Source organism: Talpa europaea, assembly GCF_964194135.1.
Source record: "Talpa europaea genome assembly, chromosome: 6".
Lineage (NCBI taxonomy): Eukaryota > Metazoa > Chordata > Mammalia > Eulipotyphla > Talpidae > Talpa > Talpa europaea.
In genome coordinates this window covers 69885085-69911279 of record NC_140072.1, presented here as the reverse complement: position 1 = coordinate 69911279, position 26195 = coordinate 69885085, and the positions used below count along the sequence as shown (strand labels likewise).

Here is a 26195-nt window from a genome sequence, read left to right as displayed (position 1 = left end):
CAACATCAGCAAGTATAATGCTAATGAGTAACAGGGATAGCTCATGTCTGCTTGGTCTCATTTCCCCCTTTCAATCCCAGAATTTAAGCAATTATACAAACAAAATACTAAGTACTTATATTAGAATGAGTAGTACTACCATGATTTACATGAAATTGTTTGGGTAAATTTAAATTGCTTAGTCACAAGGATAAATATTCCAGATATTTAATATGAATCTCCATGGAATCAGAATTGATTTAAATATTTCTATCAGATTATAACTTCAAAGGGAAGAATTTGGGGATTTTAAAATAAAACACCAAACTTGGTCTAAGACTAGTATTAATCGTAAACCAAGGCTCTATCAATAAATATTTTACATAAGCATCTTTAATAATGCTACATAACAGCTACATAAATCTGTAACATTAATGCTGGCAAGAGAAAAGTAACAATGAAAACATATGCACAATTATTAAATGCCTACACACAACTTTAACTCTGCTTTTTAAAAAAATCGTGTTAGTTTTTATTGAGGTAATAATGGTTTAAAAACTGTATATGATTTAGGAATATAGATGCACATCTTTTCAGATTTATGTTAGCACATCATGTTCACCACCAAAGCAACAGTAACCCTTCACTAGTCCACTAGGCACCCTTCATCCCTTTGCACCCCTTATGAAAGCATGTGTTCTACAGTTAGATTTCTATGCTTTGGTTTAGTTTTGCCTATTCCTTTGATTTGTTTCTTTATATTCCATATGAGAATAATCACCCAGTGTTTTTGTCTACAGATTACCAAATTCTTTCTGTCAAATTCAACTTTTTAAAAATCTTATTATATATATATATATATATATATATATATATATAACATCAGTGTTCATTTTTAAACAATGTTTGCTTCCCCCATTAGGTGTAGTCCCCACAGAATTTCCACCACCAATTCACCTGTGCACCATCACCACAGTCCCCTGTGCTCCTCCCTCACTCCCTCCAACCCCTTTCCCTCTCCCTCCCCTGCAAGATGTCTCTGTTTTTTATTGTTACTGTTTTTTTTCACTTGATGTCTTCTTTTGTTTCTGTATATTCCTCCTATAAGTGAAACCACCCAATATTTTTTTTCCTTCTTACTTATTTCACTGAGCATAATTTCTTCTAGCTCCATCCATGTTGCTGCGAATGGCATTAGTTTATCTTTTCTGATTGTTTAATAGTATTCCACTGTGTATATATACCATATCTTCTTGATCTAGTCGTCTAGTTTGGGGCATTTGGGTTGTTTCCAGGTTTTACCTATTATAAATAGTGCTGCAATAAACAAAGGGGCACAGGTATTCTTTTGAATCAATTTTTTTGTGTCCTTTGGGCAGATCCGTAGGAGTGGAATTGCTGGGTCAATTGGTAGCTCCATTTTTGAGCAGTTTGAGGAACCTCCATATAGCTGTCCATAGTGGTTGGAACAGTTTGCACTCCCACCAGCAATGTAGGAGAGTTCCTTTTTCACATTCTCACCAACATTTGTTGTTGCTAGTTTTTCTGGTAGGTGCTATTCTCACTGGTATAAGGTGGTATCTCATTGTGGTTTTGAGTTGCACCCCCTGATTATAAGGGATGGTCATCATTTTTTCACATGCATAGTGGCCATTTGCATTTTCTCTTTGGAGAAGTGTCTTTTAAGTTCTTCTGCCCATTTCTTGCCCATTTGTTTACTTTGTTCTTGTTGAGTCATCTGAGTTCTTTGTGTATCTTTGTGATCAGTCCCTTATCAGCTGTATGGAGTGCCAAGATTTTTTCCCAATCAGTGAGGTGTCTCTTTGTTTTGGTTAATGTCTCCTTTGTTGTACAGAAGCTTTTCAGTTTGATGTAATCCCAGGTGTTTATCTTTTCCTTGACTTTCATTGCTATGGGTGATGAGTCTTTAAAGATGTTACTGAGATGTATGTTTTGTTGTGTTTTCCCTATATTTTCTTCTACATATTTCATGTTTTCAGGTCCAGATCTTTTTTCTATTTTGTATTGATTTTTGTGCATGGTGAAAAGCAGTGGTCTAGTTTCATTCTTTTGCATGTGGTGGCCCAGTTTTCCCAGCACCATTTATTAAACAAACTTTCTTTGATCCACTGCATATTCTTTGCTCCTCTGTCAAAAACTAGTTGTCCAGGGCCTCCCCTGCTGGCACAGTGGTTGAGTGCTGGGATGCGAAGCTGCCCGCAGCCTCTGAAGTGCTGGTTCAATCCCCGGCTGCTGGCGAGGGTCCTACATAGCGCGACAGACCTCTCCTGCCGCCCGCTGCTCCCCTCAGCAGTGAGTTTCATCAGTCTACCTGTTCTGTTCCCCACTCTGGCTCTGGTGGGTTCTCTCACCCTCCCATGCTTCTGACTGTACCCCATGCTTGCATAAATAGATAAAATAAATCTTTAAAAAAATTAGTTTTCCATATACATATGTCTTTATTTCTGGGCTTTCTATTCCATTCCATTGTTCTGTATATTTTTGTTCCAGTACCACAGTTTTAATTATTATGACTTTGTAGTATAGTTTGAAGTTCGGAAGTGCAATACCTCCATTCTCCTTTGTTTTGGTCACTAGGGCTTTGGCATTTCGTGGCTTTTTGTGGTTCCATATGAATTTCATCAGTATTTTTTCTATTTCTTTGAAGAATGTAATTGAGATTTTTATGGGAATAGCATTGAATCTGTAAATTGCTTTTGGTAAGATGGCCATTTTAATAATGTTAATTCTTCTAATTCATGAGCTGGGGATGGCTTTTCATTTCTTTGTGTCTCTTCTATTTCTTTTAATAGTATTTTACAATTTTCTTTGTATAGGCCCTTCACCTCTTGTTAGGTTTATTCCCATGTATTTGATTTTTTTTTCAATTATAAAAGGGATGGTTTTCTTGATTTCTTCTTCTTCAGATTGATTGATTGTGTACAGGAAAACTACTGATCTTTGTGTGTTGATTTTGTAACCTGCTTCTTTACTAAACTGGTTGATTATTTTGATTAGTTTTTCTGTGGAGTTTTTGGGGTTCTCTATGCATATTATCATATCTTCTGCAAATAGTGATAGTTTCACTTCTCCTTTCCCTAGTTGGATTCCTTGTATGTTTTTCTTGCCTTATTGCTCTGGCTAGGATCACCAGTATTATATTGAAGAGCAGTAGTGAGAGTGGACACCCTTGTCTTGTTCCTGATCTTAAAAAAGGCCTTCATCTTTTCACCATTGAGAATTAATACTGGCTGTGGGTTTGTTGTACATGTCTTTTATCATGTTAAGGTATGTTCTTTTTATCCCAAGAATTTCAAGGGCCTTCTTCATAAATGGATGTTGAACTTTGTTGAATGCTTTCTCAGGATCTATTGATATGATGATATGGTTTTTATTTTTCTTTTTGTGGATGTGCTGGTATATATTAATCAATTTTCATATGTTGAACCATCTTTGTGACCCTAGGATAAATCCCATTTGATTGTATTGTATTATCCCTTTGATGCATTGTTGGATTCTGTTGGCAAGGATTCTGTTGAGGATTTTTGCATCAGTCTGCATTAGGGAGACGGCTTGAAATTTTCTTTTTTGTGTGTTGTCTTTGGTTTTGGTATTAGTGTAATGTTGGCTTCATTGAATGTATTTGATAGTATTCCTTCTTTTTCAACTTTTTGAAAGAGTTTGTATAGGATAGGCACTAATTAATTTCTGAATGTTTGGTAGAATTCATTTGTTATGCCGTCTGGTCCTGGGCTTTTGCTTTTGGTGAGTGTTTTTTGTTTTTTTTTCCAAAGATTTATTTATTTAATTATACAAGCACTGTGTACAGTCAGAAGCGCAGGAGGGTGAGAGAGAATTCACCAGAACCAGAGTGGGAAGCAGAGCAGGCAGAAGGACCAAAGTATACTGCTGAGGGGAGCAGCAGGCGGCAGGAGAGGTCTGCGTGCCATGTGGGACCCTCCTCCGGTGGCTGGGGAGCAGCCGGGGATCGAACCGGCACTGCAGAGGCTGCGGGCAGCTTCACAATCCAGCGCTCAACCGCTGTGCCACCGGGAAGGCCCTCGTGAGTGTTTTGATTACTGCTTCAATTTTGCTGCTTGTAATTGGTCTGTTTAGATACTTCATTTCTTCTTCATCTGGCTTTGGATAATTGTATTTTCTAGAAATTTGTCCAGCTCTTCTAGATTGTCGATTATGTTTACATGTAAGTGTTCATAAAAATCTCTGATTATTCTTTTGATATCAACCGAGTATGTTGTGATTTCTCCTCTTTTGTTCATGATTCTATTTGTATGTGTTTCGTCCCATTTTTTTTTTTTTCTTTGTGAGCCTAGAGGTTTGTCTATTTTTTCGAAGAACCAATTTTTGGTTTCATTGATCTTTAGGATTTTTTTTTAAATTTCTATTTTGTTCATCCCTGCTTTGATTTTTATTTTTTCCTTTCGCCTACGGGTTTTAGGGGGTTTTGTTGTTGTTGTTCTTTTTCTAATTCTTTGAAATGTGAGGATAGAATGTTTTTTTGAGTTCTTTCTTATTTCTTGATGTGAGCCTATATTGCTATATATTTTCCTGTTACTATCGTTTTTGCTGCATCCCATACATTCTGGAAATTGGTGTCTTCATTGTCGTTCAACTCAAAATATTTTTAATTTCTTCTTTGATCTCTTCTTTGTTCCAGTGGTCTTCCAGTAGTGTGGATTTCAATCTCCATGAAGTGGGAGGGTTCCCTGTTTTCATGATTTATTTCTAGTTTGATGCCTTTATGGTCAGAGAAAATAGTTGAATGACTTTCATCTTAATGTATCTGTTGACATGTCTTGTGGCCCAATATGTGATTGATTCTGGTGAACGATCTGTGCGCGCTTCAAAAAAATGTGTACTCAGATGTTTTTGGGTGCAGTGTCCTACAGATGTCTGTTAACCCCATGAACCCTATGTCTTTATTTAGGGCTCTAGTGTCTTTATTTGTTGTCTCGTTAATCTGTCCATTGGCAAGAGTAGGGTGTTGAAGTATCCTACTATTATATGTATTTTCTTTAATGTCTGATTTCAGAGCTGATAGTAATTGTCTAATATATTTTGGTGCTCCTTCACTTGGTGAAGATATGTTAATGAATGTTGTATCCTCCCGATGTACTGTCCCCTTGATCATAATGTAATGTCCATCTATGTCTCTTTTTACCTTTTTTAATTTGAAGTCTAGTTCATCTGATATAAATATAGCTGTTCCTGCCTTCTTTTTTGGTCTATTTGCTGGTAGGATTGTTTTCCAACCTTTTATTTTCAGTATGTTTATCTTTTGTAGTTAAATGTGTTTCCTGGAGACAGCAGAAGGTTAAATTTTGTTTTATAATCCAGCCTGCTAGTCTGTGTCTTTTTAATGATGAGTTTAGTACATTTAGAGTACAACTGATATATTGGCATTTGTATTTGCCATTTTGTTTGTCTTTTTGCGATTTTATTTCTTGCTTTATTCTGTTCTTCTTATTCATTCCTCTGTTGGTTTTGGCTTTAAGACTTCTTGTAAAAAATTTTGGAGTGAAGGTTTGGTTGTAATGAATTTCTGGAGTTTCTGTTTATCTGAGAAGGTCCTTATTTTTTCTTCATAGGACGAGAGCTTTGCCGGGTTAAGTATTTTTGATTGACATTTGTTGTCTTGAAGTTTGTTGAATATGTTACTCCATTCTTTTCTTGCCTTCAGTGTTTCTTCAGAGGTCTGATGTCAGCCTGATTGGTATTTCTTTGTAGGTTATCTCTTTCTTCCCCCTTGCCAATTTCATTATTTTTTCCTTGTCTTGGACTCTTACAAGCTTTACTATTATGTGTCTTGCTGTAGTGTTCTTTTCATTGTGGTAATTTGGTGTTCTTCCAACTTCCTGTATTTCTTTTTTTTTTTTTTTTTAAGATTTATTATTTATTTATTTATACAAGCACTGGGTACAGTCAGAAGCACGGGAGGGTGAGAGAATTCACCAGAGCCAGAGCGGGGAGCAGAACAGGCAGAAGGACCGAAGTACACTGCTGAGGGGAGCAGCGGGCGGCAGGAGAGGTCTGCGCGCCATGTGGACCCTCCCCGGCAGCCGGGGATCGAACTGGCGCTGCAGAGGCTGCAGGCAGCTTCGCAAGCCAGCGCTCAACCGCTGCTCCGCCGGGGAGGTCCCAACTTCCTTATTTCTATATTCTCCTTTTTCATGCTTGGAAAGTTTTCTTCAGTTGTCTCCTTGCATAATTTCTTTGTCTCTCTCCTCACCTTCTGGAAATCCCATAACTCTTGTATTTCCTTTCTTCATGGTTGACAATTGTCAAAGAGTTTCCTCATTCCTTTTCCTTTGTACTTCTTTCTCCTTTTCTCTTTTGTTTCTTTTTACTTCTGTGTCTTTGAGAGTGCTGATCTGTTCTTCCATTTCATCAATTCTGTTTTCATTGCTTTCCCCAGAGCTTTAGCTCCTCCACTGATCTTTTAATCTATTGCGTTGCTATCATTTCCTTCCTAAGGGACTCAATTTCATTCTTCAGTTCAATGATTATTTTTCTCATCTCATCCTTTTCCTTTTGTCTTCTTTATGTTTTTTAATCATGACAATTTTAAATTCTCTATCTGGCAAGCTGATAAGTTCTTCCATGTCATTGTTGTTGCGTTCTGGTGACTGAATTTCTTTCTGTGCTGTGTCCTTCCCCTGAGGGCTTGCTTGGTTATTTATATTCTTCCTTCTTCCTGCTGTTTGTTTTCTAATTAGTTCTATGTGTTGGGGCATTGTACCACTGGGTTGGCAGGTATCTCTTTGGTGTGCTCCTTCAGGGGTTTCAGAAACTGTTTACCAGACTGAGTCCAGTACTGTTAGGCCAAAACTCCACCAGGGTACTGATGCTGTAGCTATGTTGCTGGGCGCTGTCCCTTAGGGTTCCCTCCATCTGGATTTACTCATTTCCAGAAGGGAGTCTTGGAGTCCCTGACTTCCAACTATCAGGTATTTGGTGGTTTTGGTATGACCACTAGGTGGTGCCAGAGACCTGCACTTTCAGACCTGTGCTTTTTCACAGTAGTTCTCTGGGAAACCAAGGTGGGGAGGAGGCACCTTAACACAGGGGCTATTGCTCACCCTGGGTGCCATCTCCCCCATGCTCACGTGGTGCTGGACTTGCAGTTGTGTGGATTCTGCATCCTGGTAATTAGTTCCAGGATCCAAAACGCTGGCATAATTTCTTTGCCTCTCTCCTCACCTTCTGGAATTCCCATAACTCTTGTATTTCCTTTCTTCATGGTTGACAATTGTCTAAGAGTTTCCTTATTCCTTTTCCTTTGTACTTCTCTCTCCTTTTCTCTTTTGGTTCTTTTTATTTCTGTGTCTTTAAGAGTGCTCATCTGTGATGCCCTTTGTGGTGCCCACTGCTATGTTATGTCCCAAGTCCCGGATCCCACGCCCGGCTCATAGTTCCAGAATGCAGGTTATCGCATGGGACCTCCAGTACTCTTGCTCTATGCCTCCTTTCCTTTCTCACCAGTTTGCGTGGCCCACCCCCTCTAAGAGACTGAGGGTGATCTTGGAATCCCTGACTTCCAACTATCAGGCAGTTGAAGATTTTGGTCTGATCACTAGTTGGTGCCAGAGATGTTTCCTAGTATCCTTCCAGAACTGTGCTTTTCCCCCACAAGCATCGCCAGTTTATCTTATGTGTGCTGGTTCTCTCCAGGACCTGCTGCTTTTTCTCCCTATTATTTGCTTTTATGGGAGAACTTACTAGTAAGTGTTTCTTTGCTGCCGTGTTGATCAGCTGACCCTCCTGTCTTAATCGTTGAGTATCAACTTTCTGTAATAATGAACTGCAGCCTTCATGGAGGAAAACTTTTTTTCCTAATTTGTTTACATATATATCCTTCATTGATTCTAATTCAGGATTCTGAGTAAAGCAACTATCAGAAATACGTTTTACTTGAATGTCAAGGAACAAGTTTGAAATTAGTGGTGATACTTTGATTGTGAGAAAAGGAAACAAGTCTGCCCTACCTATGATGTTAAGTGAAGGAATGAAAGAAAGCCCCCAGAGTTCAATAAAATTAATAATGTTATGAAAACCCTTTCTAAAAGTCTAAGCAATATAGTAAGATAAATACCCAAAGTTATTTATGGTTTGCTCAACCCTTCAAGGCAACATTTTATTAATTGCCTTTTAAATGCATTTTGAAAAATCATTTAATATTTTTAAAGAAAAAAATTGTAATGAGTTTGTTTAAAATTATACAACGTACCTCAACTCTTGCCTTGTAGAATTCAATATCATGTAGTCTTTCTTTATATCGGCTGACTTCACTTTCAAGCTTATCAACTCTGATTGCCTTCTCCCGAAGTGCATCTAATTCATCTCGGTACATTCTTGCTGAACGAGCATCGGAAAGCAAATTCATATTCTAAATGTAAGTAAATATTATTATTCTTAATATTTTTCAAACTGATATTCCTTGCACAACTTGATAAATTTACTGAAAAAAAAAAAAACCAACAAATTGTATACTTTAACAGTGTGAATTTTATGGTATATAAATTATATGCTTTTTTTTTAAATGGGGACATATATTAAAGTTTGTTTTTCAGCCTCTGTACAGCAAAAGAGACACTAACCAAAACAAAGAAATACCCTACTGAGAGAAAATTTTCTATCATACAAATGATAAGGGACTGATCACAAAGATCTACAAAGAGCTCACATGACTAAACAAAAACAAAATAAACAATCCAGTCAAAGAATGGGCATAAGAACTAAAAAGACTCTTCTCCAAAGAGGAAATGCAAATGGCCAAGAGATAGATGAAAAAACGTTCAACATCACTTATAATCAGGAAATGCAAATCAAAAGCACAATGAGATATCACCTTACACCAGTGGGAATGGCACACATTAAAAAACCAGGCAACAGGGCCTCCCCAGTGGTGCACTGGTTGAACGCAGTGCTGCGAAGCTATCCGCAGCGCTGGCTTGATTCCCTGCCGGCCAGGGAGAAACCCACATGGTGTGGCTGACCTCTCCTGCCTCGCCCGCCACTCCCCTCAGCAGTATCTTCAGTCCATCTGCCTGTTCTGCTCCCCGCTCTGTGTCTCGTAAATTCTCTCACCCTCCCGTGCTTCTGACCCGTACCCCAGTTCTTATATAAAGACATAAATAAACCTTTAAAAAACAAATAAGGCAACAACAAATGCTGGCAAAGATGTGGAGAAAAAGGAATTCTCCTACACTGTTGGTAGGAATGCAAACTGGTCCAACCATTATGGAAAGTTGTGTGGAGGCTCCTCAAATACTAAAAATGGAGCTACATTATGATACAGCAATTCCACTCCTAGGAATCTACACAGAGGACACAAAAACATTAATTCAAAAGGATACCTGCACCCCTATGCTTACTGCAGCACTATTTACAATAGGTAAGATATGGAAACAACACAAATGCCAAAAATTAGATGACTGGATCAAGAAGATATGGTAAATATACACAATGGAGTATTATCCAGCAATCAAAACAGATAAACTAATGCCATTCACTGCAACATGAATGGAACTAGGAGGGACAACGCTCACTGAAATAAGCCAGAAAGAAAAAGAGAAATATCAGATGGTTTCACTTATAGGAGGATTGCAGGGTAACTAAATAAAGGATCAGGAAAAAAAATTATAATAAATTAAAAAACAAAATTAACAGTCAACTATAAATCAAATATACTCTGCAGGGGAAGGGGAGGGAGAGGTATCAAAACAGGGGAAGAAAGAGCACAAGGGACTATGGTGATGGTGCACAGGTGAACCATTGGTGGGAATTATATAGGGACTACACCTGAAAGGAGAACGCACACAATGTACAAAAAGGAAGAATGATATAAAAAATATATAAAATAAAAACAAATTTAAAAAATGAAAACAGAAAACTAAAAAAAAATTCATTGATAGTTTTTAATTCTTAGTTTTAGTTTCTAGTACAGTCAATAACAGTATATATACTCCACATTAAACAATCCTCAATAATTTCTAACATAGGGAAAGAGACTTAAGACCAAAAAGATTGAGAACCACTGCTTCAGAGGGTCATACATACAAAAACCCCTACTACCAAAAACTAAAATAGCAGCCACAGCATATCTAGAAATAAAAATTGTTTAGCTCCTAATCTTATTCATCTAGGAAGGCCTGAGTTTATGACCTTGAAAGTGAAGCATTCCTTGTATTAGAAATGGCAGGTTAGGGGAAGTAAGTTATAGACAATTGTCCAGCCTTACTCCAATCCTTACCATTTACGGATTACTGAGACCTCATACACTATACCTCCAAATGAAAATGAAATATTACAGACTGATTAAAATAAGTGAATTCTTAAGTAATCTTGCCCAAAGATGAAAAACAAAATTAAGAAATTTTTGAAAGTGAAATGTTTCATCTTACATATTATGAAAAAAGTGAAAATTTTTGGGCCTCCCTAGTGGCACAGGAAGTTGAGCGCAGGAAGTTGAGTGCAGGAGGTTGAGCACAGTACTGTGGAGCAGTCCGCTGCCTCTGCAGCCGGATTCAATCCCAGCTGGCCAGGGAGATACCCACATGGCACAGCAGATCTCTCCTGTCTCACCTGCTGCTCCCCTAAGTAGTATATTTCAGTTGGTCTGCCTATTCTATGGCCCTCTCTGTCTCTGGTGAATCCTCTCACCCTCCAGCACATCTGGCCTGTACCCCGGTTCTTGTATGCATGAATATAAACTAGTTTAAAAAAAAGGAAAGAAAAAATTTTTAAAAATTTGTCATATATGTTAATGTAACGCATAATCAAAGAGCACAGACTCGAATACATACACAAGCAATACAGTTTACAGTAAGGTTGTTTCACCTTTCAAGTTCACAGAAGTACATGAAAAAAGAAACTTGGATTTCCTCAGTCCAATCAAGCTCTTAGCAAAATTTGCACAGCACTGGTATAGAAGAAAGTAAGTTCAAAGACCTTTATTTCTAGTTTTGGCTCAGGCACTTTTGAACAGAAAAATATTAAACAAGTCATCGCTATCTTTTTAAGCCTGAGTAATCTCATTTATTTATATAAAATATGAAAGTAAAAGTTATAAATTGTAAGGAGAAAAATGAATTTCCAATTACTATGTAGTCCCATATAGTAAAAACTCCAGGCACAAACCTCTTGTTGCAGCCTTTTGAGTTCTATTTCCATTTGCTCAACTTCTTGTTTACAATCCAACAATTGTTCAGTCTTTTCCTCCCTTAAATGCAAAAAAAAAAAAAAATATTAAATAATAAAGTTTACTGCTTTCAAAACTATGATCATCAGCTGCATTGATACAAATGTAGTATCATTACTAAATATCTAGCTGGACAATGTATTAGCCATATCCTCAATGTAAGGGAAAAAGCCAAAGAAACAATTAGGAATATATATGATTTAATGTCATCAATCAACCCCTGCCAACAAAGTTCCCCAAAGGCTAACCTCAATGACTAAGCATCCTCAAAGACCAAGTGTATTTTCTTTACATTCCCACTCATCTTTCTCTCTTCCTTTCTATATAGTCAAAGACAAGTAAGCTTGTAGAGATTTTATGCAAGACAGTATTATCTGGCTCTGAGACTTATGAAGGCTCTCCAAACTATTTTCAACATTTACAATGACCAAAACACTTTTTGTTCTTTATTTACTTCTTCCCTGTAACATAAAAACATCTTAAATATTTTTTTTCTTTTTATGACATTTTGCTTCTAATTTCAGTTTCTAACTCCTCTTCAGAGCTAAGTTCATCAAAGCCAAGTCTTCCCTAGAAAGTTCTACTTCTCCACCTTCTGTTCTTTAATAATGAAAGGTAAATGTTCATTGTAAAAAACTATCTGTTGTTCACATATCCTCCATGCACATTTTTCAAAACTATAATTTTTAAGGGAGAAATAGTCCCTGTGATAGTCCCTGGTTCCCATTATTTATTTAAGTGGGTTTTATTTTCCACTGAAATGAAAAATGTTTTGGTAAATAAACTCATAATATATAAAATCAGGGCAGATTCCTAAAAGTACATTACAGGTTTAAAGAGACTTGACATAAACATAGCCAAACTTCCCTCCAGAAATGTTATTACTAATTCAATGCAACCAGAAGAAAAGTGTCCCTGTGTGTGAAAGATTTTAACAACTGAAGAATGTTGTGTAATAGTCCTAATTTGCATTTATTTAGCTATTATGACAGGCAAATTTAGTTTTGTCTTTTTTTTCCTCATTAAAATCTTTCACCTTTAGTGATTTGTAAGATAATTCTTATTTTTATATAATATCAAATATCTTGTTAAAAATTAAAAATATTGCTTTATTGTGGTAACATACACACATCAAATTACAATTTTAAACGTCTTTAAATGTATGATTTGATGGCATTAATTACATCTACAATATTCTTAAATTGCTATACACAGAAGTTGTACCATTAAACGGTAACTTCACTTTCCCCTTACCTCTAAGTCTACTGCTTTCTGTCTGTATGAATTTGCCCATTTAAGTGGGATCATGGAATATATATTCTGTTTTATCTAACTTAACAAACTGTTTGCAGGGTTCATCCCTATTTTAGAAGGTATCCGAATTTCATTCATTTTTATTGCTGAATAACTTTCTTTTTTTCTTTTTTGCCTACAGCACATTTTGTATACCTATCTTATCTTCATGAATACTTATATTACTTCCACATTTTGGTTACTGGGAATAAAGCTGCAATAAATATTAACATACAAGTGTATATTTAATGACACAAAGAAATGGAAAGAGATCTCCTGCTCCAGGATCAAAAGAATTAACATTATCAAAACGCCCATCCTACCAAAAGCAATTTATAGATTCGATTTAATTCCAACAAAAATCTCAATGGCGTACTTCCAAGCAATGGAACAAGTATTGATGAAATTCATATGGAATCACAAAAACACTCAGAGTCAAAGCTCTTCTGCCTAAAAGGGGGAAGAACAGAGGTATTATACTCTGACTTCAAACTATACTACAAAACCATAATAAAAAAATAGCATGGTACTGGGAACCAGACACATAAACCAATTGAACTAAACTGAAAGTCCACATATAAAGCCACACATATATTGTCAACTAATGTACGTCAGAGGAGCAAAGAATATACACTGGAACAAGGAAAGACTCTTCAATAAATGATGCTGGTAAAACTGGACTGACACAAGCAAAAGAATGAAATCTGATTACTATTTCATATTATACACAAAAATCAACTCAAAATGGATAAAAGACTTAAAGACCTGAAACCATAGATATATAGGCAAAACACTCCATGACATAAACCTCAGAAATATCTTTGAGCATTCTTCTCCAGAAGCAAGGAAAAGGAGAAGATAAGCAGCTGGACTACATTAAACTAAAAAGCTGCTGAACAGCAAGAGAGACAGTAATCAAAACAAAGAGATATCACACAGAATGGGAGAAAATATTTGCACACCATACAACTGATAAGGGACTGATATCAAAGTTCTACAAAGAGCTTACAAAACTCAGCAAAAAGTCAAAAAATGGGTAGAAGAGCTAAAAAAGGCACTTCTCCAAAGAAGAAAGGCAAATAGCCAACAGGCCTATGAAAAGATGTTCAATATCACTAATTATCAGGGAAACACAAATCAAAACCACCAGATACCACTCACACCTGTGAGAAACAGCAAATGCTGGCAAGGATGTGGAGAAAAAGGAACCCTCTTATACAACCAGTGGAAATGCAGACTTTCCAGCCACTATGAAAAGCTGTGTGGAGGGCCCTAAAATACTGAAAATGGATCTATCTTGTGATCTTACAATTCCACTCCTAAATCTACCTAAAGAAAACAAAACACAAATTCTAAAGGAAACCTGTACTTCTATGTTTATTGCAGCACTATTTACTATAGCCAAGATATGGAAACAAACGAAATGTCCCAAAACAGATGAATGGATCAAGAGGATATGGTGTGGGCCTCCCCGGTGGCGCAGCGGTTGAGCGCTGGCTTGCGAAGCTGCCCGCAGCCTCTGCAGCGCCGGTTCAATCCCCGGCTGCTCCTCGGCCACCGGAGGAGGGTCCCACATGGCTCACAGAACTCTCCTGCCGCCCGCTGCTCCCCTCAGCAGTGTACTTCGGTCCTTCTGCCTGCTCTGCTCCCTGCTCTGGCTCTGGTGAATTCTCTCACCCTCCCGTGCTTCTGACTGTACCCAGTGCTTGTATAAATAAATAAATAAATCTTAAAAAAAAAAAAAAAGAGGATATGGTGTATATATACACAGTGAAATACTACTCAGTGATCAAAAAAGACAAACTCATGCCATTTGTAGCAACTGGATGGAGCCTGGAAGGGATTATGCTAGCCAAAATAAGTCAGAAGCAAAAGAAAAGTATTGAATGATTACACTTAAGGTTAAACACAGGAAAGCTGAACAAAGGAAAAACCCAAAATTTACAAGCTGATTGTAGATTTGAAGAAAAGAGCAAAGATAACAGCAAAGAAGGTGAAAAAGAGGGGTGGGACAAGCCAAAGTGACTATGGTAATGGTTCACCACTGATGTGGTGGTGAGAGATTTATGGGAACTACACCTGAAGGGAGAACAATAATAAAAGAAAATAGAAATTTAAAAAACATAAATATATATATACACACATATTATATGTATGTGTGTGTGTATATATATATATATATATATATAGAGAGAGAGAGAGAGAGAGAGAGACAGAGAGAGGAGTGAGAGAGAGACACTAGAGCCTATATATGTGTATATGTTTGAGTCCCTGTATTCAATTTTTGGCAATAAACCTAGGAATGGAATTACTGACTCTTATGAAAATTCTGTTTAACTTTTTGAGAAATATTGTCAAGTAATTTTAACTTTACTTTTCTTGAATGTTTACATATTTAAACTTTTCTGTAAATATAGCAACCACTTAATTTTTTGGTATTTTTTATTTTTTTCTACATTGTTCTTAATGTTGGTATTTGATTTCTTTTTAAGATTTATTTACGCATACAAGAACTGGGGTATACAGGCCAGAGGTGTGGGGGGTGAGAGGATTTACCAGAGACAGAGTAGGGAACAGAACAGGCAGATTGACTGAAATACATTGCTGAGGGGAGCAAAGGGTGTCAGGAGAAGTCTGCTGTATCATGTGGGTAGCTCCCTGGCCAGGGATCTAACTTGTGCTGCAGTGGCTGTGGATAGCTTCATAGGTTGTGTCTTAACCCCTTGCGCCAAATACCTCCCTGGTATTTGATTTCTCCCCTCATGTGTAGTCCTTGTAATTCTCTCTCCATCATAGCACCAGTGATCCATCTCCATAGCCCCATGTGTTCTTCCCTCCCATTTTGACCACTCTCCCTCCCTATCACTTGCTGTATGTTATGCCTCAGATCTATGGTCAGCTTTTGAGTCTTGGGTTTTTTCTGACCTCTATTCAGTTTCTCTATATTCTATATATAAGTGAAACCATCCGATATTTATCATTTTCCTTTTCATTTAGTTTTCTTAGTATAACACTTTCAGCTCCATCTATCTCGCCAGACATGACATGAGTGTATCTTTTTTGATCACTGTGTATATACAGACATCTTCTTGATTCGTTCATCTGTTTTGGGGCATTTAGGTGGTTTCCATATCTTGGCTATTGTAAATAGTGCTGCAAAAAACATAGGAGTACAGGTTTCCTTTAGAATTCATGTTTTTATGTTAGATTCCTAGGAGTGGAATCACTGGATCGTAATGTTTTGAGGGTCTTCCACACAGTCCAGAGTGGATGGACCAATTTACATTACCAACAGCAGTGTAAGAGCGTTCCTTTTGCACCGTGTCCGTCCCAGCATTTATTGTTTTTTTAATATGGGCCATTCTCACAGGTGTAGAGGTGTGAGGTGGCATCTCATTGTGGTTTTCATTTGCATTTCCCTGATAATAAGTTTATCAGCAATCATTTCTTTTCTAAAACTACTACTTTTGCTTCACACAAAGCTCTTCTTCAAAGAGTACATGCTGGGCCTCCCCTGGTGGCTCAGCGGTTAAGCCCTGGGCTGCAAAGCTGCCCGCTGCCTTTGCAGCGCCAGTTCGATCCCTGGCCACCGGGGAAGGTCCCACATGGCACGCAGATCTCTCCTGTCGCGCCCGTTGCTCCCCTCAGCAGTGTATTTCGGTCCATCTGCCTCTTCTGTTCCCTGCTCTGGCTCTGGCGAATTCTCTCACCCTCCCGCACTTCTCACTGTACCCAGTGCTTATATAATTAAATAAATAAATCTTAAAAAAAAAAAAAAAAGTACATGCTCATCTATATTTCTCTGTGGTTGTTTCATCATTTTTTCATTTTTTACATTTAGTTCTTTTATCCACCTGAAATTCACTTTGGTGTATGTGAAGTATGACTTGAAATAAAATAGCAGTAACTGTAACAATGAGACCTCCATTGACATCTTCCCTCTAAGATTGTTTCCCATAAGCAATTATCCTATCAAATTCAATTCAGTGGAATTTTAGATCTTTTTGAAGAATTTAAAACTATTTAATATTTAATGATTTAATAGGTAATGCCATTCTTTTTGACATTTTCTCTTTAGCTGCTATGATTCCACAGTCTTAAATTTTTCTACTTTTCTACATATTAATTCGCTTACCTTTTTGCTGATTTTTTTGTTTCATAATTCCATCTTTCAGCTAAAAATCAACAAGCTCTCATTATCTGTGCCAGGCACTTTCACTAAGCACTTTACATGTTGCCAGGTCTTAGTTCTCACAAGCGCCCTCTAATGAAATTGTAATAGTGATAGCAGCCTAAATTTACTGAGTATTTACATCTTAGACATTGTTCCGCTTTACACATTTACCTCACATACAAACCATACAGCAGGTAAAAATTATTATTCCTACTTAATAGGCAAGGAAAACAAACAGACTTAGAGAAATGAATTAACTCCATTAAGAAGTGAAAAGCCGGGATTCATACTGAGGCAGCATATCTCTTAAGTTCAGGCACTTGATTATACGTTGGCTCTCTCTAGAGTATATTCTCAGTTTCATTTTTAGATGACGCAACTGGGTTACATGGTAAATGGTGATGTCTGCCTCTAACTGGTTAAACAGTGCTTTAATGTTTATGTTTTTCAGGTTTCATCCTTCTAATTCTTCATGTTCTTCCTGGGCAATATTATATAGTGAATTTCAACTACTACTTGATGCTGCATAATATGCTGTAACATAATTAAAATTTTCAATTAATTCTGGTGGCAGTTGCCACTAGGCTAGTACAAATGTGTCTACTTTCCTATGCGAAAACTCCCCAATGAATAGCCACTGTTTCAAGTCCAAACTTCTCAGTGCTATGTACATGATCTTCATGTATCCACTCCATCATTTTTCAACTTTATTTTTTTGCCATGCCCTTTAGGCTATTAAACTTGTTGGAGTTTCTTCTGCCTAGAACACTAAATTAAGCCTTTTCAAACTAGTTAATGTCTTACATCAGCTAAATTGTAGCTTTCTATGAAATCTTCCTAATACTACTTTTCCTATCTCAACTCTGAAACAATCAAAACCTTTAATTTCAATTGCAGGCTATACATACTTCAAATATACCTCTAGCTTCACATTATTTCAATAATCTGCTTAAAAGTTTATTGGGGATGTAATGTATAGCATGATGACTAATTAGTAACATAGTTAATAACTACATTACATATTTGAAAATTACCGAGCAATCCTAAAAATTCCCATAAAAAACTGTAACTATAGATGATAGATATTAACTAGACTTACTGTGGTGATCATTTCACAATGTATACAATAGTTGACTCATTATTTTGTACAACAGAAACCAATATAAAGCTACATGTCAATTACATCTCAAAAAAATTAATGAACAAGTTTATCTCACAACTTAAAAAGGACAAAAGATTTGAACAATTTCCTAAAGAAGATATAAAAATGGCCTATGAACATAGAAAAAAATATGTATCATCATTAGTCATCACACATCCTAAGTCAAAACCACAATGAGCTATCATTTCACAACCACTTGGGTGGCTAATAATCAAAAAGGTATATAAAAACAAGTATTGATGAGGATATAGAGAAATTGGAATCTTCATACATTGATGATAAGAATGTAAAATGGTACAGTCAAGTAGTTTAACAGTTCCTCAAAAGGTTAAGCAAAGAGTTATTATGTGATCCAGTACTCACTGCAAACATGTAAACAAAGTGAAAAATCTATACCCAATTAAAAGGGCTCACATTAACTTTCACAGGACCATTATTTGTAATAGTCAAAAAGCAGAAACAATTCAAATGTTCATGAACTAATAAATGGATAAACAAAATGTGATATTATTCATATAATGGAAAACAACCAACCATGATAGATGCTACAATATGAATGAACCCTGACAACATTATGTTCAAGAAAGAAGCCCGTCACAAAAAAATCACATAAGTATAAAAATAGTACTTGTCAGGAGCCAAGGCAAAGGGAGACTAGGAGTGACTGCTAATAGGTATAAAGTTTCTTTTGGGATAATGAAAATGTCTTGAAATTAGAGGGTGATGGTTGCACACTTTTGAATATACTAAAAATGACTGAATTGCACACTTTAAAAGGATGAATTTCCTGGTATGTGAATTTTACCTCACAAAGGTGTTGTTATAGTTTGTATGAGAGAAAAATTCTGACAACAGGGATTCATGTAAGGCAGAGAGGATTATTGAAAAAAGTTCTTCACAGTGTTAACTACTGCACAGACGTGAAATTGTATTATAAGGTCTTACTTCTTCCATCTAAATTGCAAATACTACTTTCATTCTGTGTGCTAATAAATCAAGAGCAACTATTATATATCACCCATAAATAAGTAGGCCATTACTAATTTGCAGTTCTCATTACAAGTAGCTATTATATAGTTCCTATAATATATAAGGCAACCTGAGCTATTTTTGTCCACCATGATTTCTATACTTCATCATTTTAGAAAAGATCCGTCCCAACAAAAAGATTTACAACAAATGGTAACAGAAGAAAACTGTGAAGAAACATACTTTCAAAGGGTAATAAAGATATTAGTTAGTATTTAATGAAATGTCTATTACTGGAAATACTTGCTGTATCTGTTATATATTTATTGCTCATTAAAATTTTCATTTACATTTTCAAATCAAATTTTGAGAAGTCAAAATTTTATCAGTCTTTCCAAGCTGTTTGAAATTTGAATACACTCCATGATCAAGTAAATTTTATTAAAAAATCAAATTCTAATATAGTGCAAAATGTTAAATAAATTCCCAACCATCACTGCAGTTCTAATTGCATGCTTTATCTAAAGACTGGAGAAGATTGTGCTAAATTATATGGAACAAGCTAGTGCTCACTGTTTAGGCTATCCATTAACTGCCAGTCAAACTAATAACAGCAATCTCTTCCCTAATTTTCCGGGTGCAGCTGTTTATAGAATATCCTGGGCGTGTTCACTTCAATAGATACATAATAATGCAGACATCCACAACGAAAGCTGTATTTTTTTGTTTTCAAATTTCCTATAGATGGTATATTTTTTGTACCTTGCATATTATTCATGCACTTTCCTAAGTTAAATGCTTTAATAATCTGTAAATAAACTTAATTGCTATATTGTGGCTTTAAATTTAAGATCTACACTCTGAAACCCAAATTCCAAGAAAACAAACAAAAAGAAAGAAAAAAGTCCAAAACATAAAGATCCTTTGATCTTTTTTAAATGCAAAATAAAGTATCTCCAGCAGAGACTGGCATGTCTTTATATGTGATTCACCAAAAATGCCTAGGTGACATTTATATGACCTTTCTGTAATGACAGTTTAAAGTAAATAAAATTTCATTAGCACTAACCAATTTGAAAATTTACCATTTTTAAGTATATGGCTCAGGTATATTAATCATGCAGATGAAATGCACACAGCACACTTTTAATATGGTAAGCCAACAATTTAGTCTTTCATAATATTAATTATAAAAGAGCTAAACTTATTGACATGTATTAGTGGTTCCCAGTACTTTAGATTTTACAGAATGTAAAAATACAACATTAAACAGACTGCAATTTGTCAAGGAAGAATTATTTTATAAAAGAAAGGATATTTTAACACTAGAAAGATATAAAGGACATAAATTCAGAATAAAGGGCATCCTTTAAATTGTAAAATTTTATGCCAGTATCCTTAACTATCTCATTTTGACAAATGCTAGTGAAAAACGGACTCAGACTAGCAATTGGGAACCACTGATTTGTATTTTGTAGCTTAAAAATATTGGTTAAGTCACCTCTGCAGCCAAATAAACACAATGAGCCTTGAAAATCAGCAACTTACAATTCCTGCCTAAGCCTTCTTATCTTAGCCTTAGCATCTGCCAGTTCTACTGATAGATGTTGTCGACTTTCTGTTCGCTTCATGCCAGGAGAACCACAGGGTGACTGTGCAGCTGAAGAGGCATGGGGTAGAAAATGAAGACCATCTCGCTCTTCAGAGAGTTCTATGATAGTCTAAGGAAATAGAGAAATAAACATAGAATCACTTTTAGTATTCTAAATGCCAGAGAACTAAACACATCAATATGGTTCCTTGAGTCTAAGCATTGTACTACAATATCAAAAAAATTTAATGGTCAAAAATATTTTAACTTTTTAATATTTAGCTATCATCTTTTAAAGATTCAGTCAATAGTTCACAGATTAGTTATTATTAGAATAAGACAATGTTTTCTCTCTTTCTAGCTTTGTAACAAAAGAAATCAATTGTGGTAAAATAGCTACACCAGATACCAACTATTGCAAAGGCATAAAAGACCTATCAATAAGGAAAGAAATGAACCATAAATGACATCTATACAACTGTGTTGTCCAAGATGGTAACCACTAACACAAATGGCTACTATTTAATTTCAAATTTAAGAAGTAAAAAGACTCATTTCCTTAGTCACAATAACAACATTTCAAGTGTGCAACAGCCATACCAATCCTTTACCATATTGGATAATGCAGAAATACAATCTTGCCATCACTGCAGACATGGACAACAATCACTGCTCTAGATTTATGAATACGGACCTCAGAGGGATCTAACCACAGAAGATTAGTTCAATCTTCTTCAATCTGTAGGTAAGGTACGGAGGCAGAGAATAATTTGTCCATATCATACAACTAGCTAGGAATGATGAGGAGACACCAAGGCAGTCTCTTTACTACGTATTCTATGTCTTTTCTTACAATACTAGTTCCCATCTGCTTCCCATATCTCAATGCTTCTTGATTCCATTTTCCATATACCTTTGATGGGATGCAAACCTCCTTGTAGACGTAGTGACAGTATGTGAAAATCTTGTAACACAAAGTTTGCGTAACAGTTACAAACATAATTGACTAAAATCTCCATTTTTTAATAGTAAAAGAAAGAGGACAGAAGAGATTACTTGTACCACACTATTATAAAAAAGTGAAGAGTAATTATAAACAGGTGACAAAATTATACTTTCCAGATTGAAGTGAAACAATTAATAACAAAAGATTAATCAAGATAGAAAAAAAGTTAAAGGGAAAATTGAAGAAATAACTTGTTCAATCCAACTGAATGATGCAAAATTATTATAGTTATATACTATTTACATTTGCCTAAATTTTTTATTTACTGTTAATTATTTTTTTCTTATTAGTCCAATGGAAATACAAATTGAACATTCTTTCCCAAAAAAGACTGGGTTTAAATTAGTTACCAATGTGTTTCCTGAATACCTGAGTCCAGAGAATGAGCCCACCATTTTTTTCCTTCTTAGAAAAACAAATTAAACTAAAAATGCTTAATGAGGAATGATAATAAACTTTAAGATTTTCAAACCCCTCTGTTTTTCATATTCCTTTCAGTTTTGATACAGATCATGTATTTTGTTCACATTTCTCCAAAATAATGTCTTTCTCTTCACTCATATTAATCATTTCATGTAAGTTAAATCAAAAAATCTGTAGCTGTCCTTCAGTTATAAAAATAACCCAAATAAAAATTTTTAGTAATTATGCAGAAGGTGGAGGACACCTTATTAAAATATCTTTACTGTCTTGAAATGCAAATAGAGGAATGTTCTAGAAAACAGATAAAGCACTGAAAAGACACAAGAGACAACATATGGTTCAAAAATCAGATTGAAAATGAAATGATCTAACTTTCTCAGGATAAGTTTGAAAGATATTAGGGATGTTTTCAACTCTCTTTTCTTCTTTTGGTCTCACTGTTTTAACTTCTTAAAAAAATTAACTGTTGCTCTAAAATGTTTTTTAATTTACTTTCTGTATTTTCTCTTTCACTGCTGGATAAAAACCTGAAAATTCCTATCAGAACTGAATACAGAGACATGAAAATTTTGTTCAGAAAAAAAATCTTTAGGAATTTCTTCTATATATTTTTAATTTATATCAACAGTAATCTAATCCTCTATAAACAAGCTCAAAACTATCTCTCCCATGGAAATGGGAATTATCAAAGCTATACATTCTCCTCAGTGGCAGCATACTTTGGTCTGTTATCAAGAAAATAATCACTCACCACAATATGCACTGAAGTTTACACTTCTCTAAAAATTGTATGCTGTTTTCAGAGATTACAATAAAAATAGTGCAATTTTACTTTTTAAAAAGCAAAGTACTCTTAAAGGAACTTATAATAATTCTCTATAATCATACCTCCTTTAATATCTACAAAAATTTGAAAACTTTTGTGGGATATTTTATTCAAAACACCTGTTATTCTCCCTTTATTACAGTATTTTTTTTCCAACCTTAGAATGTAGCAATAAGACTAAGAAATTAACCTTAAGCAAATTCTTATGCTTCGAGGTAATGATTTTTCCACTTACATTAATGAAATTTTCAGTTTCACACTTTTGTACTGTTGCCAAAGCTATGGGGATAACTAAAAAAACACACAGGACAAACTTAGAATAATTTAAAAGGAAAGGAGAGAAGAAAACCTAATTGCACTATGTTTAATAGCATTTTGGGGCTCTTGTAAGTCCTTTCTGGTTCCTATGTTGCATGCAAAACAATAAATATATTTTGTTACCTGTCCCTAAGAAACAGTATCAATTCTAAAAAATCTCTGAAGTTACTTTTTCCCTTTATTTGGGAAGCAAAATTTCCTAAGTGAAAGAAACACACAAACCTCTGAGTGTTCATCTCTCTCATCTATAAGTCTTCTTAGGTGTGATGCCATATTTTTCAGGAGTGGTTCTATTTCCTCCTGAGACATATCAGTTACTTCCATCCACTGCAGATCAAATACATTTTCCTGATTATGGGTTACCTTTAGAAAAACAACCAAAATAAACAATTAAAAGATAATACATTTAAAAGTCTATTTAATTTTAGTATATTAGTTAAAATATTATATATTCCATGTAATAAAAATTAGAAAAGCAAATATGATCTCTAAAAAACATTTCAAATTAACAAATGACCACAAAGTTATAACTCACAATTTGGTTTACTATTTATATTAAATTTCTGTTCTGTATATATTTATGTTCCAGCAAACCAAAATAAATCATTTATATCAATGCATTCCTGGGGCCTCCGTAGTGGCACAGGGTTTGTTAAAGACAGCACTATCAAGCTATTCATAGCCACTGTGGCAGGAGTTTGATTCACAGCCGAGTTTGATCCCTTGCTGGCCAGGGAGTTAACCCACATGGCTCAGGAGACCTCTCTTGTCTCACCCTCTGCTCTCCTCAGCAGTGTATTTCAGTAGATCTGCCTGTGCTGCTCTCCACTCTCTCTGGTAAATCCTCTCACACACCCCCCCCACACCTCTGGCTTACACCCCAGTTCTTGTATGTATAAATAAATAATCTTCAAAATAAATAAATAAATAAATGTGCTCCTAAAGGAAGGTAATATTGATATATAACAACTGCATAAAAAAAGTAAATTGAACATTCCTTTTAGATAAGACTATATTTAGTGTACTTGAATTCAAAGCAAAATTTTTTAACCCTGTTGCATAGATCTTTTTTTTTTAAAGATTTATTTATTTATGCATGCCAGAACTGGGGTACAAGCCAGAGGTGTGGGGGGTGAGAGGATTCACCAGAGACAGAGTAGGGAACAGAACAGGCAGACTGACTGAAATTCACTGTTGAGGGGAGCAGCAGGTGAGCCAGGAGAGGTCTGCTATGCCATGTGGGTAGGTAGCTCCCTGGCTGGGGATTGAACTCATGCTGCAGTGGCCGTGGACAGCTTCATAGGTTGCATCTTAACCCCTTGGGCCACGAGGGAGGCCCTGTAGCATAGATCTTATTACATTTTAATACTTGGAAGGCTAAATCTTTATAATATACAGTTAGGATGACTGTGTTATAGAACCATAAGAGAAAAGGATTCACAGTATTAGACTTCTAAAAGAATGGAGGGCCTCCCTGGGGGCACAGCGGGTTGAGTGGAGCACTGTGAAGCTGTCCACAGCCTTTGCAGCACCGGTTCGATTCCCCGCCAGCCAGGAAGCAACCCACATGGCACAGCAGACCTCTCCTGTCTCGCCCACTGCTCCCCTCAGCAGTGCTTTCCATCCATCTGCCTGTTCTGCTCCCCACTCTGTCTCTGGTGAATCCTCTCACCCTCCCGCGACTCAAGCCTGTACCCCAGCTCTTGTATAAATAAATTAAATCTTAAAATAAATAAATAAATGGGAATTATATCGCTGAAATAATTATTTTTTTGCTGTGATTCTGCTATTTTGCTTTAACTTTCACAATAAACAGCAAAACTAACACTTTCAGAAATGGTGGAAAATCATATAACTTGCAATACTTTTTATTTAAAAAACTACAAGGGCAGAGATGTGAACAGACACTACTCCAAAAAGCACATACAGGTAGGCCAACAGGCACGAAAAGATGTTCATCATCTATTATTACTAACGGGTTGTTGGAAAAGTCATGATGCATTTTTGCTTGAAAAACATAGAAAAATGTCATGTCTTTTCTGACAACCCATTAGAGAAATGCAAATGAAAACAATGAAACATCACTTCACACCTGTGAGAATGGCTATTATCCAAAAGCCAAGAAACAAATGTTGGAGAGCATGTGGAGAGAAAGGAACCTTTGTACATTGTTAGTAGGAATGTAAGCTGATGCAGTAATTATGGGAAGCAATATGGTAGTATCTCAAAAATTCAAAAATGGAAATTCCGTACTAACCAGTTATCCCTTCTGGGTATACATTTTTGTGTATTTAACCCCCAAATGCATAAACACTGAGACAGAGATATATGCACCCCCATATTTTTTGCTGCATTATCTATAAATGCGAAGAGCTGGAAACAATCTAACTGCACACTGACACATGATTGGACAAAGATATGGAATATGCACACAATAGAATGCTATTCAGCTATTAAAAAAAGATGAAATCCTTTGATTTGCAATGACATGGATAGACCTAGAAGGTATTATAGGCTTAGTGAAATACGACAGAGAAAGACAAACACTACACAATTTCACTTACAACCAAAGTTAGTATAAATGCACAACACACAGAGGAATGAGCATATTTTAAACACTACCAATTTTCACTATTTAAAAATCTCTCCCTTCCCTTTCCTTACTTCTCTCTCTAATCAACATGTAAAATTTAACATGCTCTAGTTCTAAAAATGATTTACTAATTACACAAGATTAAAAGCCCAAGACTAGATAGATGCAAAAATAGCAGCTTTAAAACCAATCCTAACAAATTACATTAGCTTCAAATATTTGACAATCATAACACTGCCAAGATTTAAGATTTTATATGGATGTTACAAGTCACTACGTGGTATACTGAAATAATGTCTACAGTAAAACTTATTGTCCACTGACTCAAAACGCAATCACTGGAATGACAACACTAAGGTTCTATTTTTACACCACTAAAGTTTTGAATTACAGGCAGAGATTCACTTTTTGCTGCTTCCATTCACTGACCATTCTGTATGACAAAGACATAGATTTCATTTCTCAGGTAACACTTTCTGTGTATGTCCCTTTAGATAAAGGTCACAATACATTTCTAGTCATCACTGTGCCAGGTAAAAAATGATTCATTTGAGAAACTTTCTCTAAAGAGAAGACAATTTGTCTAAAACAGGGCATCTATATTTGACCTTGATTTGTTCACATTTATCCTATATCTAAG

General features: G+C 35.7%; 1 protein-coding gene across 5 annotated transcripts in view; it reads right to left on the bottom strand.

Annotated features, from left to right (window-relative positions):
• CCDC88A (coiled-coil domain containing 88A) overlaps positions 1-26195 on the bottom strand; it is a gene marked incomplete at both ends in the record, with an annotated part of 140646 nt that overhangs the window by 70919 nt on the left and 43532 nt on the right. For all 5 annotated transcript variants that reach the window (XM_084235087.1, XM_084235089.1, XM_084235088.1 and 2 more), the window contains 4 exons: positions 8228-8386; positions 11140-11221; positions 20347-20519; positions 23185-23325. In XM_084235087.1, the coding sequence (XP_084091213.1) occupies positions 8228-8386; positions 11140-11221; positions 20347-20519; positions 23185-23325 (555 nt within the window). The remainder of the gene's footprint in view (positions 1-8227; positions 8387-11139; positions 11222-20346; positions 20520-23184; positions 23326-26195) is intronic.